Source organism: Ambystoma mexicanum, chromosome 6p (assembly GCF_040938575.1).
Source record: "Ambystoma mexicanum isolate Mex_15411 chromosome 6p, UKY_AmexF1_1, whole genome shotgun sequence".
Classification (NCBI taxonomy): Eukaryota; Metazoa; Chordata; class Amphibia; order Caudata; family Ambystomatidae; genus Ambystoma; species Ambystoma mexicanum.
Genome location: NC_090935.1, coordinates 1267057328 through 1267079755, shown reverse-complemented (window position 1 = coordinate 1267079755; position 22428 = coordinate 1267057328). Strand labels below are relative to the sequence as shown.

General features: G+C 46.4%; 1 protein-coding gene across 5 annotated transcripts in view; it reads right to left on the bottom strand.

The window, feature by feature from the left end:
- KDM4C (lysine demethylase 4C) overlaps positions 1 to 22428 on the bottom strand; it is a 3084728-nt gene that overhangs the window by 1403849 nt on the left and 1658451 nt on the right. For all 5 annotated transcript variants that reach the window (XM_069625930.1, XM_069625928.1, XM_069625929.1 and 2 more), the window contains one exon: positions 4479 to 4711. In XM_069625930.1, coding sequence (XP_069482031.1) covers positions 4479 to 4711 — 233 coding nt within the window. The remainder of the gene's footprint in view (positions 1 to 4478; positions 4712 to 22428) is intronic.

Below are 22428 nucleotides of genomic sequence, written 5' to 3'. Positions count from 1 at the left end.
CCCTCTGCTGACTAGTGAGTCAGAAATATTGTCCGATCAATGATTGCCGCACGGCACGTCCCTCCTGTGCATCGGCAACCTGATGCTGTCCTGTCATTCCTTCATCCTCCCCCTCATCATCATCATCTGGTGGTAGCAGTTCCACGTCAGGGGGCAGTGGCAAGTTTCGACGGATGCACATGTTGTGCAGCATTACACATGACATGGTGATCTTGGACACCTTCTCGTGGCTGTAGATGAGTGCCCCACCCGACTGGCTGAGGCAACGAAATCGTGCCTTCAACAGGCCGAAGGTCTGCTCTATCACCACCCGTGTACAGGTATGGGATCTATTGTAGTCCTCCTCGTGCCTGTTCTGTGGGTTGCGGACCGGGGTCATGAGCCACAGCTTCAAAGGGTAGCCAGCATCACACCTGCATAAGAGTGGAATGAAGGTAAGTGTTTGTAAATTCATGGTGGAGAACTGTACTAGTCTTACATGGCAGCAGGTGATTACTGGGCATACACACATGTCCCAGGATGCATTCACCCCATTACCGGCCCGGCTATGTGTCCTGTGCAATGGAATGATGGAGGGGGTAGCTTCTTCATGATGGGTTATGGTGTGCACTCAGGTCTTGTTGCATGTGCATCGTATATGCATGCAGCAGTGTTGGACTGCATTCATTGATGTGTTGTGCGAGTTTCGGTGATGGGGGGGGGGTTGCCTGTAGTTAGTAGCATACTCATCATTCTGCACTGATCTGTGCCATGGTGACTTGCAGCAATCCTATGGGTGTGCAGGACCAGTCACACGCTGTGGGATCCCTGTTACACTCACTTCTATGCACTCCCAGGGATGACTGTCCTGGTTGGTGAGATGCAGGAGTCTGCGACATGGTGCTATTGCACTGCATGGTGCCGGATGCCCTTAAGGTGTGTAAGGGCCGCCGATGAGTGGTGCATGTGTTGTGGTATTTGGGCAGGTTTCCTGTTAGTCATGTTGTGTTAGGTGTCGGCTCTAAATCATCACTGTGTGGTTAGGTAGTCATGTGCCGTGTCACTTGCCTTGGGGCACAGTGTTCTGTGAGGTGAACATCGTGCACTGGCGTGAACATTCCCACACAGGTGGAGTAGGCATCTCTCCCCCCCCCCTTTCGCACCCAGGTGAAGTAGGCTACTCTCCCCCCCCCCTTTCGCACCCAGGTGAAGTAGGCATCTCCCCCCCCCCCCCTTTCCCACCCAGGTGAAGTAGGCAGCCAACATACTCACAGCCCCAATGCACTGACATGGCCCATTCAGGTTACTCACCAAGCAGCCAGGCACGTCGTCCGGCATGTCGCTCCATGTAGCGTGGAGTTCCGCAGGACCAAGCAGTCATGAGTTGATCCGGGGTATCGGGCATTGCAATGTGTGATGGCTTTACTGGCATTACACACCATCTGGACGTTGATGGAGTGGTATTGCTTGCGGTTGCGATACAGCACCTCCATGGCATGCAGGACCACCAATTCAACGTGGGTGCAGTCGAGGGCACCTATGCAATTTGGCATGCCTGCCAGTGCATGGAAGGCAACTTTTGTATCATATCTCCTGGGGAGTCCGGGGTAGGGATATGTAGTCCCTTGTGTGGTTGAGGAGGGCATCCAGCACTTGGTTGAGTATCCGGGAAAATATGGGCTGTGAAATGCCATGCATGTGTCCGACTGTATGCTGGTAGTTGCTTGTGGCAAGGAAGTGGAGCACAGACACTACCTTCAGTAGGGGGTATGGCAGCGCTGATTTCTATGAGGCTCACTATATCGTCATGTATCAGGTCCACTATGGTGGTAATGGTGTCCCAGTCAAGCCGGTACAGGGTGTGGATCTGCTCTGGTGTGAGGTTGAAGGGGGTGGCTCTGATGCGGGGGATTGGGGGCTGGCAGCATGGTAATGGTGGCTGCACCGGTAGGGCATGCTGGGCCTGTCTCACCCTCCTTCTCCTCCTGTGTATCCTCTGTGGTGGGGGCTGTGGTTGTTGTTGCTGTTGCTGTAGTTGCTGCCTTGCAAGCAGGGCCTCAAGCTCCAGGAATGCTGCTACAATTGGTATCATCTTGGTGTGGGAGGGGGTGTGGTGTGTGGGTGTGCTCTTTTTGTGCTGTGCCAGACTCCATTGCCTCCACCTGTGCTGATTGAGTGCACCTGTGCCTCTTGGAAACACTGCTCATGGTTCTTAACACCTTCTCAGCGATGTTGTTATTTACTCCATGCCGGTAAGGTACTTTGCGGCCTTGTAGAGGCTGTTTTTTGCATGTCTTGGGATCAGCTCCGGTTTACGCCATGCTGCTGATTTCGGCATGGAGTGTCGGGCGCGCGCAACTAGACCGCCATTTATGACCTCGTAATTTACGGCGCTGTAAATAACGGTCTGGTACGGCAGAATAGTCCGTAACGGGAAACGATGACGGTATTCATTTTCTGGCATCGTTTTCCCCTTACCTCCTAACTCGGAATGACCCCCAATGTCTGGAATAACTCCTTAAATGATGATCCTGCATTTCTTCATGCCTGAGGCTCAGGATAATAGCTCATATTTTTGATTAGACTCAAAGTAATCCTTTATCAGTCCCATGATCTGTCTTCCCCCCCACAGTATACTTTAAGATATGTGCATCAAACATCAATATTTCTGTATTATATTGATTATGATTATTAGAAGGGTATTGGCTGCGATTTTGGGTTAGGTGGTGAGTGGAGAGTATGTGGAAAAAGGTGTTAGAGAGGAGACATTCATTGAAGAGGAGGTCTATGAGCTCTTTGTTGAAATGTAGAAAGGAAGGGGCAAGTTCTAAGGTGTAGCATGCGTGTTCAACCTGACTGCGAGTGATCACAACATTTAAATGTATTAATGTCAACTGATTCCATTAATGATAGTAAAATGTACACCTTTAATCATCTGTGTGTATGACTTAAAAAAAAAACCTTGAGCCTATATCATGCAGTCACATTTCTATTTGTGTGAATAGGAGAGCGAACAACTGTTCTCCCAGGAGAGTTCAGTGTTGGTTTGTAAAACAGAGCATACACAATCTTCCGTTCCCTATTAAGGCAATAGGCTGATATCACAGTTATTTTCATGCCTCGCAACCATCTATGGACTATAGCGACCATAACCTTTAGGCTCAATTTTGTTATCACCTATCTGAAAAAAGAATCTATTCTTGGATCAAAACTGTTATATCATCAGCCTTGGAAACTGCCAATTAAATTCACGTTGGTCTTCTCTCAACAAAGGTGAGCCTTAAAGATATTCTGTATCTGAGTCATTAACACACAACAGCTTATTCATATCAAGTCTCTAACTTTCAGTGCTGTATTTTTTTGCAGGTAATGTGAACCTATATTGATCAGGGGAAAGGTGTGTTCTGAATCACCTAAAAGGCAGGGAGTTGTTATTGGCTGGTCTATTGAGATGTATTAGCAAGACGATTAATATACCATTTCTTTAATGCACTTAGTATGTAGTGAAAGCAGGAGATTTTAATAAAGCTCAGATGAAAAATGGCTACTTGGCTGAAGGAACAGATACATTAGCTTCTGGCATTCATTAGCCAAAGAGATGTGTGCTAACGGACTTCAATGAAGTTGTAAATTAATAAATTACATATTTGAAGGAACCGATTATTTTTCCAGGGGTCACATTTAAACAGCCACAGCTCAAAAACAGTTGATTAATTATTTGGCTAAAACAAACCTTGGTCCTTTGGAAAATTATTTTTGAAACTTTTGTAAGAACAGAATAACCTTAAGGTGTGATTAATGTGTGACCATCCACTATCTTCACAATCACATTGCAAATGTGGTTGAAAATCTTTCTACTTCTGTGCCATTTCTATGAAGGTTCAACTTATAAATACCACCAAGATGGCATTACATAAATCTAATCCAAGATCAAAACTGTTTCTCAGTGGATATTTTTCTATTTACATAATGTCACATCAGACATTGCTAAGGAAGTATTGCCATGTAATGTCCCATGAATGGGTGGGATATATTTGGGAGGCAATAAGGTGTTGGTGTCCCACAGCCACAGGGTCATAACCTCTCCTATACTAATACATCAACTATTGTTTGCATTCATCCTGTGCTTTGGCTGGCCTAACCTTATCTGAGATTAAATGTAGGGATGCACAAGAATGTTCTTGGTACTCAGAGCAACCCACAAGTGAGTCAGAATGCATCAACTCACAGCCTTCAGATCAAGATCTTCAGGGGTGGATGATAATTTGCAAAAGAGGACAATGGCAAATAAACTGAAAACAGCAAAGGGAACAGGTAATCCCTGCAGACCTCACAGCACCATGACGGGGACAAGGTCAATCCACGTCTGAGAAGGTAGTAACATCACTAGCAGTTAATAGCTGAAATAAAATGAAATTCAAGTCTAATCCGCCACATACATACGGCACTATAACAGTGGCAATTTATCAGCCTTTATCACAATTTATTTCTTATCTCACCTGTAGTGTGGCTATTATCCAATAACTTGTCTTTCTGCTGCACTTGTATATGGCTTTTCTCCTCGAATTGAAGCACATCTGTGTCTTCCAGCTTCACTTTTAATGAAGGCTCACCACTGGTTAAACCATTCGAAGATGCTTCAGTAGATAAGATTTCAGTACTGGGAATTATAGTACATTTCTTGCCCTTTGTAGTTGTACACATTTTTGAGTGGGATCGGTTATTTTGTGTGCTGTTAGAGAATATACAGTTGTCAAAAGAAAATACTCAGAATATACACATCAAAATGCTATTCATAACCTTATTGTAGGGTACTTCTCAAATGCTGTATTTTGAATGTTTGAGATAGCATTCAAAGATTAAAACATTAATTATACAAAGAAACATTTGTAAACCAAACAGCTACAGTAATACAATTAAATAGGCATAGTCTTCTTAATAAAGAAAAAGTAGTGGGCCATTTACCTTTAGAAACAGCTTTTTTAAAACTCAAAATGAGTTGAATTGACACATTTATAGCTATTCAGAAAAGTAAAAAGCACGAATGTATGGCCCTTTTCTGCTAGATAAACAATTCTGCTTGGGAACTTCAGGGTATATACTACATGTGATGACACAAATGGTGTAAAGTCGGAGTAGGGCATAAATACTGATTACATTACACAATTAACTTGAAGAAACATAAAGTGATGATATAAAAGAAGACTGATACCCAAACCCAAGTATGAAAAACACAGCTGTCTCAATGATATGTTTGGGTCACTGTCCACTTATGTCAATTTCTTTTGTTATACTTTATAGTTTTTTTTTTTTACTAAGGATTATTTACAAGACACAGTGAATTAAATGTATTCCAATTATCAAGAAGTTAGAATCGAGTTCTCTGGAAACATTTATGAAACAGAATAGAAATCTGATGCTAATTTAATCATTTGCTACACCGACAAAAGAACAACCGTGAGGAGATTTCTTTCACATATTCTACAAGTAGTTTTGATATTGATTATGGTTTGCCAAAATTGGTCAGCAGAAATTTCTCTGACAAAATACGGAACAGGTGCAACAATTGTTTATATCAATTAAAATAAAGGATAATTAGAGCAAAGATGTATAAGGCTTTTTTGTAGCATGAACAATGAAATGGTTCACTAAAGTTACTGTATTAATTACATGCTTACGCAAAGACATTGTAAAAGGTAATAACTAAGCATATCTTTGATAACTGTCTCTATATGTTATGTAGGATATGGCTTATAACTCATTGAAGCGAGCACCAGTCCGATATATTCGAAATATTTTTAATTTGACAGGATTATGAATGTCAACAATGAGAAGTAAGTATCCAAAATCTTAAAGCGTTGTCTACGACTGTTGTGACAATTCCCTTGCTCTCGTCACTTCTCCCAAAAGGGGAGCCCTTTTTCCATGAGACCAAGGTGGTGAGGCCACTACCAGATATCCCCCTGGGGTTGGTGTAAAGAGTGGGATATCATTGGGAGGGACTCCGCCCACCCAGGGAGAAGGAAGGCCATCTAAGGTACAGCCCTATTGAGAACATTACACCCCACATACTCTAACCTCTCCCTCATCTGCTAACCTCTTTGTAGACCTATCTAGATTACCTCAAGATCCTGAAAAGTACTGAAATGAAGAAGAGCATCAGAATCATAAGTAATCCAAGTACCAAGACAAAGTGAGACAGAGGAACAATGAAGAGCAATATGTGAGGGGTCAGTAATGTAATACTCACGACTGCATTGAGTTTTGACAGGATTTGCCTATTTATTGCACACAAAATAACAGAAATCCTAACGAAACCTACTCTAACAGGGGATTCCCTACCTATTCTAAGTTCCATGGAAAAACCTCCTAGCATTCAAAATACTAACCTCTCACCTTAAATAAAACAAACGTTCAAAACAACATAAGTACAACAGAAAGAAAAGGTTACCAAACACCCAGTGTCTTGGATGACTTTTCATGATCCTGGGCAGATCGTGCTCGCCAAATAATGTTCCGAAGTCAGTTTTCACCAAGGAGCAAGAAGTCTTAACCAAAGTCATGAAAAGTTCCAAAGAAACAAAAAGTTCCCACAAATAAAATCAAATGGTCAAAGTCTCTTTGTTTAGTGAAAACCTCTGGCTTTACAGTTCCACAAAGAATCAAGCGCATTAATGGAGTTTCTTTGACAACTTCCTTCCAAGAAAGAATAGATTAAGTTGCCAGAAGTACCTTCTCCCACTTTGACGGCAACTTCTTTCAGCTTCTGCAGTGTCTTATATATGAATTGCCAGGATGTTTCCGCTCAAGATTTACTTCTCTCTCTCAGCAACTTCTCTATATGCTGCAACTGTGAGAACAGGGTCCTTTGCCCTGATATGACATTCATCCATTGCCAGTTTACTTTTGCAGCACTTTTTGACTCTGGACTCCTCCCTGGAATCCCAGTTGACGTAGCAGTAGAACTTTGTGAAGGTATGCATGGACCTCCACATTGCAGCCTGCCGATGTCGAGAAGGGGCATTCCAGATGGATGGAGCGGGTTGTAGGACGGCCCAGCTGTGGCCGATTCGCCAGCCGATGACAGTGCATGATGCAGCCGGAGAGCCACCTTGAGACGGAAGCCTTGGACAAGGCCTTCCCATGGTTCACGGGACCAAGGTTCAAACAATTGAGAAGTCTTCTGAAAACTCTTTGTGCGTGCCACATCCAGTGAAAGCAAGGCCTTCTCCGGCCTTCTCCGCCGGCGACAAATGTTTCGGGAAGAACACAGGCAAAACCAAAGGCTCGTTTAGGTGGAATTCCAATGGAACTCAATGCATGGAAAGTCAGATACGGTTGCTTGCAGGTTGGGGCCTGGATCTCACGCACATGTCTGGCAGAGGTGATGGCCACAAGGAAAGCCGTCTTCCACAAGAGAAACTTGAGAGGGGCCTGAAACATAGACTCAAAGGGGCCCCCCATGAGCCTCATCAGAACCACGTTGAGTTCCCACGCTGGGGCAGGAGCCTTCACTGGAAGGAAGGGTCGGGAAAGTCCTTCGAGAAACTCCTTGACGAATCTGTGGGACCACAGCGAGGATCTCCACGCGGATCTGGTGTAGCATGAGATCGCTGCCAGATGCACCTTGATGGATGCGTGAGCCAACCCAGCTTTTGCCAACGACAGCAATTATGGAAGAATCTGTGGAGCCGTGACCCTCAGAGGGCTGATCGTCTGCGACCAAACGCTTCCACTTATGGCCATAGCATTTTAGCGTCGACAACGCCCTGGCTTTGGCGAGGACCTCTTTGCAGTCTGATGATAACTTATAACCACCAAACTCTAAGGCTGCAGGAGCCAATCCTTCAGGTTCAGCAATCCTGGGTCGTGATGGAGGATTGCGCCTCCCTCTCTGGTGAGCAGATCTGGAAACACTGACAACTTGACTGGAGGAGACACTGACAGGCTGAGAAGATCCGGATACCAAATCTGCCTCGGCCACACCGGGGCGATGACTATCATCTTGCATCAACACTGAGTGTGTTGATGACACATAGCAGGAGAGGGAACGGCGGGAACGCATACAGAAACAGCCCTTCCCACGGCAAGGAGAAAGCGTTCCCCAGGCTCCTTGGCTGGTGGAATCTGCTGGCAAACTTCTGGCATTTGGAATGTTCCGTCGTGGCAAATAGATCAATCTGGTGTCATCCCCATTCGACGAACAAGCGGTCCAACCTGATCCTGATGGAGTTCCCACTCGTGGCAGGAGCGCAGTTCCCTGTGAGGGAGCCTACAATGGTGTTCTGGACTCCTGCCAGGTGGAGAGGGACGAGGAACATCCCCTGTCCGATGGCCCAGTGCCAGAAGTCCTGAGCTTCCTTGGACATCGCTAGGGATCAAGTGCCCCCCATCTTCCTGATGTAGAATATGGTGGGAGTGTTGTCCGTGAAGAGCTGCACCACCTTGCCTTCAAGAGAAGGTAGGAATGACTTGAGGGCCTAGAATAATGCCCGTAGCTCCAGGATGTTGATGTGCAGATACTTCTCCTCCGTCAGCCACAGGCCTCTAGCATGCAGATGTCCGGTGAGCGCCCATAACCTTCAAGCGAGGCGTCCGTGGTGACTGTCTCATGGTATAAGGGGTTCTGAAATCCTGTGCTTTGGCCGATGTGGGAGCGGATCCCCCACCACTATCGCCTGCCGGAATTCCTCATTCAGAGGGTTCTTGTCCGGGAAACTGCAGACACCTAAATCCAACAGGCATCGAAGAATTCCTTTAGGGGTAACATCCACAGCCTGCAGAGACAGACGAGGTAGATGAAGGACGACCTCATGCCCAGCAACGACTATGTCTTCGCTGACGACAGCCGCTGCTCCTTCCCTTGAATGGCTGCTAGCCTCTCTTCCGAGGGCAATGCCATGCAAGCCACTGTGTTAAGTCTGGCGCCGAAGAACAGCACGTTCTGTAATGGCCGTTAAGCAGGACTTCGGATAATTGACAGAGAATCACAGATCCATCAATAATCGGACAGTCGTCTTCGTGTGTTTGTCAGCCAGCTCCCGCGAGCAGGCGCGTATCAGCCTGTCGTCCAGGTATGCGTATACATGTATGTCCTGCAGACGTAGATGGGCCGCAACCGGTGCTAGGCATTTTGTGAACACTCTTGTGGCAGACTTCAAGCCGAATGGCAGGGCCTTGAACTGGTAGTGCTGGCCCTGCACCACAAAACTTGACATTTCTGATGTTTCTTGTGAATGGGGACATGGAAATAGGCGTCCTCCAGGTCCAACGTCATCAAGAAATTGCCTCCTTCCAGTTGGCCGAGCACGTGTTGCAACGTGGCCATCCTGAATTTTTGGAATTTTAAGTATTTGTTCAGACGGCATAGGTCCAGTAAGGATCTCCAGCCCCCTGTCTTCTTTCTGACCAGAAAGTATCTGGAATAGACTCCAAAGCTGCGGAGTCGTTGGGGAACAAGCTCTATCGCCCCTTTTTGTAACATAGACCAGACCTCTTCCAGGAGCTGAATGATGTACTGCTCCTGCCGGGGAACCGGCGGAATACGAGGACACCTACGTTGGAACTCCAAGGCGTGCCCCTGGGCGAGAGCATCCAGCACCCATCTGTCAGTGGTGATCTTCCTCCACTCGCTGAAGAACTTAGTCAGCCTGCCTCCCACCGGGTTGCACAAGTGGGGGCCCGACGTCTTGGCTGGTTCAGGCTTGCTTGGGTGCCATGCGGGCAGCGGCGAAGCTGTCCTCCGCTACCGTAGGCCTGGGAGCTGCCCCTGTAGGCTTTTTGCATTGAAGAACAGGAAGGCTGTCTGTATGATGTGGAGAAAGCCTTTGATTACTTGCTCGATATTCCCCTGGAGGAGCGCAAAGACGACGAGCGATGCTGCTGAAGAGTTCCAAGGGAACGAGCTGTCTCAGTATCTGTTTTGATGAACTGGAGGTACTTGTCGACCGCCTTTCCAAACAGACTCTCACTGTCGAAGGGCATATCCAGCACCTTTGCTTGGACCTTGTGACGGAAGTCAGTGAGCTTAATTCAACCCTGCCGACAAAGGCAGACACCATTCCCCATTTGCCGGAAACTCATGTCGGCGACGTCCACTACCACCGTGATAGCATGGACCGACGTTACTACGGCTTCTTGAAAAAGGGCGAGGGCTTCCATCTTTTTATCGTGGGGGAGGAACTCCAGGATCTGGGCTAGTTTGCACCACAATTCCCTGTCTTACCTGGTGTGAGAAACCTGAAGCTGTCTCCCTAACTAGACCCAGGGGATCTATCATCCAGGTGGGCAGGTCACAGCCATCGCTATTGGAACCAGTTCCTGGGGGTGGACCAGCGAGGGAGGATTACCTGGATGGGGGGTCCTCAGGGAGTGGAACGGTGAGATGCAGTATTTCCTTTCTGTAAACACCTCATTCCCGTCTTATTACATAGGACACTCAACCTCTCTACAACCCCCCCCATTTACTAACACGAACACCTGTGCACACCTCAAAAGACGACAGACTAACGTTAGGGCCTGTTATCTGACGTGTCCCAACACAAGGGTCAGGCAAAGTCCGGCAAATGACCTGAATCCCACACACCTGACAGCACTTTCACTTCCCCACAGGGATAACAGGTGAAGCACAAGAGCACAATACGAGCAAGGCAGACCGCACGACGAGACCGCTATCCAGATACGGCAGTGCAAGAGGAGGACAAAGATGGCGCAAACCAAGAGGATCACAAGGAGAGAAGCTACCTTGCCCTTTTCACGCCCAAGTCCTGTGAGACCTCCGTTGTAACGAATTGTAAGACCGCAAACAATAGTCCAAGTGTGTTGCAGCAGATGTCCACAGTACACAGATTATGCGTACGCTGATGAGCAGGACAGAGGGAGGCGCCTGAGGAGGACCGATAAAGAAACCAAACTGTGTTTAACAAAAGTAACAAACGGCTGATTGAAGAATGCTCAAAGAACTAATGATGTAAAAGGGTAAAATGGCAGCTGCAGATGAGCCAGGCACCATGTTGGTGCTCACTCGAGAAACTCTGAGCGATTACCCGATTGTTGAAACTACTATTACCAGTAGGCCTTGGGAAAGGCGAGAAGAGGGTCAAAGTGGTCATATGGGCGTCTAGTAAAATCCTCGAATGTCTTCGACCGGCAGATAATCGTGAATAAGGGAACTGAATCCTACATCATAAGAAAGTAGAAGGAACTGTGCGATTGGCAAAAGTAAACCCGAAGGAGAGGTGTTGATGAAAAGGGGCAAAGTCTAAAGTCCCAAAGTGAACAGTGTGTTGACTAGAGTGAAGTCGGCAGAGTGTGGTCCACACTGAATGAATACTAGTGAAACACTCGGGAAAATATTGCGCTTAATAAGAACGAAGGAAATCACTGTGAGGGCAAGAGTGAACCGACAGAGGGGCGTCCAACAGTGTGTTGTTTAAAAAGACATTAAGACCTGTGAAGTACAACAGGTGAATATGTTTGCGAAAGACCAGGGGAAGTGGATTGCCCCCCTTGGCACTCAGCAAACAGAAGAGTGAGGAAAGAAAGCCAGAGTGAAGTTGACGGGAGGGAGGCTGATATCCAAGAGGGGTCTGCGCCCGGAAGAGGGGGACCCAAGGGTGAATAATCGTCACCCAAGTGCAATCCGAAATAACCTTTTGTTTGATTATTTGAACTAACAGATCCTCAAAAGCAGGAGAGACGAGCCCTGAAGATCCCGATATTGTTGGGAACTGTTTGAGGGGTCTGCGACCGAAAGAGGGGGTCTCAGGGGTGAAAGCATCACCCAACGTGCAGGCAGAAAGAAAGCTTTGTTGTTATTTTGAACGTATCAGGCCCTCGAAGGCAAGAGACTTTTTATAGAGCAAGAGACTAAGCCATTGAAGATCCTGATAGCTGAAAACAGAACTGTCGTCTTGTGCTAGGAAAGCTCAAGCATGTGCTGTGCTCCAGAGTCCCGGCTTGTCCTTTGCTCAAAACATGGGGAAGGGAGACCACGACTATCGCATCCTGACATATTGTTTGTGAAAAATTCTTTATTTTTTATGAGCCCTATCCCACACTCTTTTGTATTTTAGCGCAAGGATTGGTCATAGGTTTTTCTTAGTATAGGCCCTTGTTACTTGACAAGGCGCCACTAGGACGGCCTTCTTTTGATTTAAAGGTCGTAGCTTGTTCCCATCTTAGATTTAGGTTTAGATTAGGTGTTTTTCCACCCTACCTATACAGTTTAATAAACACCCTTGAACTGTGATCACTTGTGTCCGTCTTGATACCATGCCTTCCTTACACTGGCTAGCATCGCCAAGGCATTGGCCGCCTTGATTGTGGACGCCACCGTGCAGTTCACATTCTTTCCCATGGCGTCCATCCTTTGTCCCTGGCTGTCCGAAGGGACGGACGATGATGAGGCCGGGTTAGCCGACCGTTTCCACGCAGCGGCCGCCACCACCAGAGTCAGGTGACAGTTGCGACATCAGGCACTTGGGTGCGGAGTCCGGCACTCTATGCTTCTTCTCCAGCCTATTCCGCATGGCTGGAGCCATGCAAGGGTTCTTCATGAGGGCCAAGCCCTCCTCCAAAATATAGTCCAGAAAAGGCAACGCCATGATAGTCTTTCTTTAGGCCTCTCGCCTTTGATACAAGAAGCCCTCCTTCTTGGTTTCCTCGGGCACCAGCTGGAATAGCTTGTAGGCCCTGGCGATGATGGAGTGGAACTATCCCACCTCGTCCGGTGGGGAAACTACGCGGAGCATCCAAATGAGGAGATTCATTGTCAGCTGGGACAAAGTATTTGCCATACTCGTGGCCTTATCCGTCCCAGTAGCCGTCTCTGGGTCGCTAGGGGATTTGGGGCCCGGTGTAGTGGAGGAGGTTGATACGGGGGTGTCAGATGACGCTTCCTCTTTTTAGGTGGAGGCTGATCAGGAGCCTGGGGTACCCTGGGTGCCCATGCCAGGGGCATCCTCAGTTGGATCTCCGACACCAAGGTGTGGAGAGTCGATAGAATGTCCAAGGAAATGTCCCTTGGCTGAGAGGGCAAGGAAGAAAAACTAGGCCCTGCGCCACCGAGGATTCATGGACCGTATGCACGGACTATTGATCATCATAATCCATGGACGAGACATCCATCGGTTGAACAGCAACCTGGTAAGACGTTTTCTGGGCCTCCTCGCCCCACCCCCTTTTTTCCTCCCTGAGGGTTCTGAATCGGTACCTGTGCCGGTACATTTTACCCCTTCTGGAGTGCCTGTAGCCTTTGTCAAGGACTCTGCGGTGGTGTTACATTGTGGGGGCAGGGACACTTTCTGCACTGCAGGAGTCACCCTGGTAGGGTCCGCGCCCGTCGCAGCCGTAATGGATGTTGACGTAGTCGCCGACAAGGACTTTGTCTGTGCTGGTTGAGCCTGCTTGGGCTGCGTGGCCGCCTTCTACCTGTAATGTCCTTGGCCTATCTGATTTCTCCCCTAGCTTAGCCGGGATGGATGACTTCCTCTTTGAAGAAGAGCTCGATGGTAGGCTAGCTATGGAAGCGGAAGGTAATGCTGATCGTGCCTGATCCAACTTGGGACCTGCATCAGCGGCAAACCCAGTGGACTCTGACTTGTGGATCTTGGCCTTATCTTGGACCCCCACAGATGGGGCGATCTCAAAGGACTTAGAAGAACGCTCTTCAGACCGGTCAGTCCTGGACGAGGCATGACCCTGCTCGGAGCACTGAGCAGAGGCCTTGTTCGGGTTAAGCCACGCTGCTTGCCTCCTATGCCTGTCTTTCGTGGTTTTCTTTGAGAAACCGAGGAACATTTCGCACTCTACTACCAGTTTATTGTCCGGGTGTAGGCAGTAGAGGAATTATAGGTGCTTGTCGTCCACAAACAGATTTCATAGCCCAGATTCGGTGCAGGTTCTCAAGAAGGACCTTTCCCCCTTCTCCGTCATGGTCGGAGGGCACCAAGTAGGCTCAAGATGGCCTTCTAGAAACTTCCATCAATTTTATTTAGCCTTTTAACGACACAGAGCTTCACCGACAATGGGTCCTTGTTGCCGGCAGGTGAGGAAAAGAGCACACAGGCTCTTTGGAACAAAAAATTAACAGCTACTCACCGTAGTGACTAACGTACTCTTAGTCCATCCACTCTTAGGCGTCTAATGATATTTTCTATACATTTTATAGTGAATTGTATCAGAATTAGCAGAATATTCATGGTGAAGATACACGATTTCTGCAAGAGCTACAGATTCCTGAAGTCTCTCAGAATGATTCTCATAACTTTGAGGAAGACATTTCAATTGAAGAGATTAAAAAAGCTATTGGTAAACTGAATTCAGGAAAGTCACCGGGACCAGATGGGCTCCCAGCGGAATTTTATAAACTACTTCCAGACTCTGCCCTGGGGTTGCTTAAGGATATGTTTGAGGCTTCATTGGCCTCTGGCTTTTTAACTCCTACCACTAGACATGCCACAATCTCAGTTTTCTTAAAGAAGGGCAAAGATGAAACTTCCCCATCAAGCTACAGACTGATTTGTTTGATCCATACAGACAACAAAAGTTTGTCAAAAGTACTGGCCCTAAGGCTGGAAACATTACTACCGAATTTGATTCATTGGAAGCAGTCGGGTTTTGGTAAGGGCAGACGAACATCAAGTAACATTAGGAATCTGATTCAGACCATATCTGAAGCAAGTGACTCATGATGACATTGTAGTGCTTTCGTTAGACGCGGAAAAAGCGTTCGATAGGGTGAACTGAGATTATCTATTTATGGTGCTTCGAAAGATGGGGTTGGGAGAGAGGTTTGTATCTTGGATTGAACTTTTGTATGCTGATCCTACTGCGGATATTAATACTAATGGCATGAGGTCTGGATCTTTTTTTTTTCAAACTTTTCTTTATTGGCAAGAAGCAGTAACTGGCCCGTTACACATTACAGCAATGTTTCACATTACATATCTGAATCATGGACAACAATGCAAAGACTCAACAGAAGGTCACACATATTCATAGGAACAGGTTGATTACGACATGGCCATTCGCAATCCGGCTTGCTCAGTCGCCTGCACAGGTGACGTAGGCGAGGAAAGAAGCTCTAAGTCCACTCTACTGTTCAGATAGCTACAAAACTCCGTCCATACGTTTTTGGGGCGAGCATTCACGGGTAGGGTGTTAATATAGTCCTCTTCTCATATTTGTGTCCAGGTAAGGGCCTTCAGCCACATCTCCAGTGATGGGGTGAGGGGGGGGATGTCTCTTCCAGCACTGCAGGATGCATTTCTTAGCCACAATTGCCCCCACATTCAGGAATCTAGCGACACGCCTTGCCTCGGTCCCCTCCCACAGCCCGAACAATAGAGCCAGGGGGTCAGGGTCAATCCGGAACCCCACCATCTCAGAGAGGGCCCCAAGCACCATCTCCCAAAACGGAACCAGTGCCCCACAGGACCAGAACATGTGGGCGTGGTCCGCATCACTGGATCCACATCTCCGACAGGGGTGGGGTTGATCCCGTGCAAATTTCCCAACCACATGAGGAGTATAGTACAGGCGATTAAACAACTTGTATTGCATACATCTAAACCTAGAATTGAGGGAGACCTTGCGTGTGTGTATGCACATTTTTGCCCACATACCATCGGTGATGTCCAACCCCAGCTCACGGCTCCAAGCATCACGGATCACATGGGGAGGTTCCACAGCTCGTGCCATCAACATTTTATACAGGGCGGACACTATACCCTGACCCCCTGCGGAACTGGCAATATAGCAGATCTCGGGGGACTCAGGGTGTTCGTCCGGATAAGAAGGCCACATGTCTTGAACTGCTGCTCTGAGTCTAAAGTATTGTAGCAACACCAATGAGGACTTGGAGTGCCCTGGCCTCCATGTCTGCGGGGTGATAAATTTCCCCTCAGGTAACAGGTCGGAGAGTGAATAGTATCCCAGGGCCTGCCAATGACGCACAAGGAGCCTGTCATGTGTGGGGGCAAGGCCCGGGAATGACCACAAGGGTAGCCATTTGTAGTACGGTGGGGGGGTGTCAGAGAGGGGTAGGAGAGCCCGTTTCCATGCCCTGATAGTGGCGGCCACAGGGTCGGCCGGGGCATCCGAGCTGTACGAGTGGAAGAGGATCAGGGACATAACATTTACCTCCCTAGTCACGAGGATCTCAAGCTTGACATGCGGGGGAGGGTCCTGGTGACAGTACTAGTGTGTTGCGTGCTGAGCCTGTGCGGCAATCCAGTACAGGGTTAGATCAGGTGCGTTGAAGCCCCCTCTCTCATAGGGTAGTTTCGTATGCTGCCACTTCCTGCCTACGGCCCCAGAGTGCCATAGAAAGCGAGCGCACCCCGCATGTAGGTCCGCGAAGTATTGTTTCCCGGGCCAGAGTGGGACATTAGCAAATATGTAAAGGAGTTTTGGGACTATGACCATTTTGATTAGAGATAGTCTCCCTGATAAAGAGAGGGGGAGGTTACACCATCTCTTCATGCTGGCCTCAGCATATTGCGCGGCAGCCCCATAGCTATCAGCCAATAAAGAGGGTTTCGAGAGGGATACCTGGACCCCCAGGTATTTGATGCCCCCGGGGTGTCACTTGAGCGGGAATTTGCATGCCGGTCGGGGTGTTGTGGGCGTGAGGGGAAAGATTTCAGATTTGGTGTAGTTTATGGTGAAGCCCGAGAATGTACCTATTTTAATTATTTTGCAAATGATTGAGTCAAGATGGACCGAAGGATCCCTAATGTACAGTAGTACATCGTCCGCGTAAAGTGATATTATTTCGGGGTCATCCCGTAGGCGTATTCCCTTGCGCATATGATTGTCCCTCACGCTAACCGCCATGGGCTCGATGGCCATCGCGAACAGCAGGGGAGAGAATGGGTATCCCTGATGTGTCCCTCTGTGGAGGGCGAAGGAGGCCGACAAATGAGAGTTAACCAGGACTTTGGCCACAGGGTTGGTATATAGCAGTTTAATATAGGACATCATGAGCGGCCGATTCCCATCTTCTCGAGCACTGCCCAGAGATATTGCCATGAAACCATGTCAAAAGCCTTTTGGGCATCTAGTGTTACAGCCACCGCGTTGGCCTTAGGGTCGATCCTAGAGATAATATTGAACAATCGCCGAATGTTTAAGGCCGTAGAGCGGGCGGGGACAAAACCACTTTGATCCGGGTGGATCAAAAATTTCATGATGGGGAGGAACCCATTTGCTATGATCTTGGCGAATATCTTGGTGTCGGTATTCATGAGGGACAGAGGCCTGTAGGAGCCGCAATCATTGAGGGGTTTACCCGGCTTAGGGAGCACAGTGATGACAGCCTCTAGCAGGGACTGGGGAAGGGTAGCGAGGCGTAACGACTCGCCCCACACCTCATGAGGTCTGGATCTTTTAAACTGAAAAGAGGGACGAGGCAAGGATGTCCACTTTTGCCTCTGTTATTTGTGATTGCTACGGAGCCCTTAGCAGTAGCTTTGAGATGCGATTGTAGATTGCTGTGGATGACGAGTTGGGATTTAGAGCAAAGGTTGTGTTTGTTTGCTGATGACCTGCTTCTGGTGCTCAGGAAATTGGAGTATTCGGTACTAGCACTCATGGAGATTCTGTCTGAGTTTCATCAATCGACAGGTTATAGAATAAATTGGTCTAAATCCGAAGTATTGCCACTAACGCCGTCCTGTGATAGAAATCTTAGGACTTCTTTTGGTTTCAAATGGTGTACAGATAGAATGAGATACTTGGGAGTTTGGATGACTTCTAAAATCATGGAATATACGAATGAAAATTTGAGGGTTGTCCGTTTTGCTTTTAAGGTTGATTTGGAGTGATGGGGTTTGTTGAATCTATCTATGTGAGGTAAAGTTAATGCTTTAAAGATGACTGTGGCTCCAAAGATCAATTATGTATTGAGTATGCTTCCTCTGACGGTTCGCCCCCGGTATTGGAAGGAGTTGGATAGACTGATAGAAGAATTTATTTGGGATCATAAACAGTCCAAGTTGAAGCTATAGAAATTGCAACTTCCATTGGAGAAGGGTTGGTTAGGAATTCCCAACTTTAGGGCTCATCATTTGTCATTCATGTTGCATCTTTTTGTACCTTTTCTTTAGGATGATCAGGGCGAATGGGTGATAGCGAAGGCTAGTTGTAGTAGACCTCCTTCGCATAAAGCAGTTTTATTGACGGCTTTTGGACTTAGAAGCTTTAAGAAACCAATTACTGGATTCTTGAGAATTTTGCGGAGGAAGTTGTGTGAGTTACTGAGGGTGGATGCCTTATTGGACCCATGTTCATCGATATGGATGAATCCTGGAATTAGGATTAATGGCAAACCGAAATTCTGGCCAGACTGGTTCCTGGGCGGAATAAGGTTGGTCTTTGATCTTTTCAAAGATGGGAAGTGGGTATCAGCCAGAGAAATTCAGGGAAAGTGGAATATTGTGAAATGTTCAGTAAATGATTATCAAAGACTCAGGAAGGAGGTGGGATAAGTAGAATTGGAGTCAGGGCTGGATGTAGATCTTTTGATGAATAATCTCACACAAGGTGTTGGAGGATTAGCCAGCAAATGTATCGTAAAATGGTATCAGAGTACAAAGGAAATAACTGTTTGAAGGATGATTGGAGTCGTTCCATTGGTTGTGAGATCTAGACTGTGCAATGGTCGAATATGTGCTAGAATGTTAAGCTCTGCTCGCTTAGTCTTGGTGAAAGATCACGGCAGATCAAAATTCTAAATAGGATTTATTGGACGCCTGAGCGATTGTGGAAAAGAGGGATAAATGATAGAAGTGACTGCTGAGCATGTGTTCATGAAGTGGGGACTTTGGAGCATACACTATGGGATTGTTTGAGGGCGAGAGGGTTTTGGGCTGAATTGGATACAGTGTGTGAGGAAGTGCTTGTTGAACAAATTGACTATAACTTCAAAACTTTGGTGCTGGGATGTGACGAACTTCGGTTTATAGTGATAGTTTTGAAAACAAAGCGTCGACAAACAAAAGTTTCGAAAAAAAGCATCTAAAGTAAAAGCATCGACAACACATAGGAAGAATGCAAAACGTCATTCCGTCGAAACCAAAGCTTCGTAAATAGTAATTAGACCCGGTACAAAATGACAACGTTAATTTTCCAGAAAAATGTGCACGTTATGGTGGGGGGGTCCCCCCCAAACCCCCTAACACCTCTCCCAACCCTCGAACCCCCCTCCACGAACATACAAAGTATTCAGACTACCAAAACCACAATACTTGAAATACCGATCAACTAAGGGTTAAAACCTGGAGAACAGACCACGAGTAAAGAACCTTATGTAAACAGTGACACACAGCTGACGGTTGAAAACAAATGACAGTGTGGGACAGAAATGGAGAAAGAAGACACCTACCAAAAAGAAAGCAATACTGTGTGACAGAAAAATACAGGTAACAGTAATGAATGTCAAAAAAAGAATGACAAAAGAAAATGTGTGACCTATAAGTAGGACATGCGACAAAAATTGACCATCATTTTCCATATTTCAGATACGAGATGACCGACACGATCGAGTATGTCAAGTCGCAGATGGGAGGAAACCAGTTAATATATGGAGGCTACACCTACAGTCGCGAAATGGTACAAAAAGAAAAAACATAATGGAAGTGTACATAATACCACAAGACAAAATGTATGGATAGAGCGATTACTGAGGGAGGGAACGTAAAAATCAGCGGGGAGCATAATCACATGCCCGACAGAACAGCTATACTTATAAGAAAGACACTAAAATGAGATTAAAAAAACAGCTGATAAAAACCCGAATGAGGCAAGTGGATCGGTAATAGGTCGTACATGTGACAAAATCCCATCGCATGTTGCGGCTCAGATGCCGAAAACCAAACTAATCCAGCGTTGCATAAACAGAAATAAACAACTCAAGGAAAACATGCCGATGGCACCGCAAACATATGAAGAAATGGAAATTCCAGCAATATTTAAAACAACTGACAAGGGTGAACAGTTTCACTTCACAACAATAGAAACAAAAAAAGAAAAGATACTAATATATACAACAAAAGATAACTTATCACACCTTGGAAATTCGAAAGTGTGGCATGGCGACGCCACGTTTAAAGCATGCCCTCACCCGTTTGCGCAGTTTTGCAGTGTGCACGGCACGATAAACCGACACTTATACCACTAGTATATATTAATGCCAAATAAAATGGAAGAAATATACAGATCTATATTTGGGAAACTAAAAGAAGCAATTCCAGATAAGAAGCCTACAACCATGGTGATGGACTTCGAACAAGGACAAATCAAAGCATTCAGATCAGTATACTCGGACACAAACATCCAGGGATGTTTTTTCCACTTTAGCCAGGCCATTCGGCGAAAAATTCAAAAACTGGGACTTCAATCCAAATATATCGAAAACAGCTAATTCCAACACAGTATTAAACAGTTATTTGCATTGGCATTTGTAAAGGAGGAATAGGTGATTGAATATTATGAAAAGTTAATTGACACAGACTACTATAAAGTAAATGAAGAGCATTTTACAGATTTACTGGGCTACATCGAAAACACCTGGGTAGGGCAACTGACACGCAATGAAACAAGACGACGTGCAAAATATGCAATTTCAATTAGGAACTGCTACCTAGCAGTCAAAGAAGAAAGAGACCCAACATGATAGAGGGGTGGCACAACAGAATAAATACACAATTTAACACAAGCAACCCAGCTCTCTGGCATTTTTTAAAGCACTTAAAGATGGAACAATCAGCCCAAGAATTTAAAAAAGCACAAACCATTTCGCTTGAACATACCCATACAAAAAAGAAAAAGTACAGAGATTATGAGGAACGTGTACTAACTATAGTAAAAAGATTTGAAACAATGGATTCTATTAGCTATTTAGAAGCAATGGCATATAACCTAAAATGTTAAAAAAAGGAAATACTCACCAAAAAAGTCCAGTTTCACCAGAATTATCCAATCCAAGTAATCCAAAATACAGAATACAATCCAAGAAGTAGAATCCAACACCCAAAAGAAAAAATAAATCCATCCAGTTTTGCAAAAAAAATCCAAGATCCAGCCAAGTAAAAAACATAATCCAATCCACGATGCAGAATCCAAAATCCAAGGAAGAAACCGAAATCCGTTGAACAAAATCTATCCAGTTTTGAAAATAAAATCCAAGATCCAGCCAAGTAAAAAACATAATCCAATCCACGACGCAAAATCCAAAATCCAAGGAAGAAACCGAAATCCGCTGAAAAAAACACCATTTTGTAAAAAAAAAATAAAAAGAAAATCCACAATCCGAGCATGAAAAAAAACAATCCAAGTTCCAGTCCCAAAAAGGAACAATGCGATCCGAAGAAAAAAAAAACATCCAAACAAAGGAGAGAGCTCCAGACTGTCATGATGCCTACCCCAGGGGACCCAGACCAAGTCCAGAAACCCCGGAAGTAGGCATCAAATTATTCTAAGCAAGCCCAACAACCCCTTCTAGGGGCTATTTGGGTGCAGTCCTGGCGCCTATGGCGCCAGGCTCATATGAAGAGTCAATCCTGGCGCCTATGGCGCCAGGCTCATAGATTAAAACTTACCTGATGCAGACCATGCTGCAAACTCACCTGATGCAGACAATGCTGCAAGAGCTCCAAGCCAAAAGAGGCTTGGAAGGGACTACTTTACCTATGGACTATTTTTTTACTCGGGTGGGGCTGGGGAGGAATACTTACCTGGGACTACTTTGGGGGCTATTTAAACCACGCCCAAAGAGCAGCACACGTTTCGCGTTATTCTGCATCCAGCAGCGTAACGCTCACTGTGCCTGCAAGCCTGCATCCAGTCTTCTGCCACGCCCACCTCAAGTCTGGAGCTCCTAGAAAAAGGGAGAAAGGAGGAGAAATGTTAGAACAAGAGCAGTACCTTTGGTCCTTACCTGAATTCCCGATCCATCGCGCCTTCGAGCTGGAAGAAAAAAGTTATTTTATACGAGTCGCCTCGCCTGCTGCAGCGCCGCGCTGAACTCACCGGCCTTCGCAGCATCTTCACATTCTACTGCATCCTTCTGCATGTTCCCGCCGCACTCCGGCACCTAAGGGGAAGACGAGAACAGCAAGGTGAGCCAAGGGAATAAAAAAGAGGCAATATTAGTTACCCGCCATAGACTTACCTGATTTTACCACTGGGGGTACTATTCCTCTTCAGGGGTCGGCGCAGCTTCCACTGCATCCTCGCCGAACCCCGGCCCCTAAGGGCAAACAAAAGGACAGCAAGGTGAAACAAAGGGACAGACAAGGGGAAACCTCCTCACCACAATAGACTTACCTGATTTTACCACCTGAGGCATTATTCCCCGAGACTTCCTACTTTCTCTCATCGCCTGAATGAAGGAGAAAGCAACAGGTTACATATTGACATTATTTATCGAACTGTGTTGGATAATAC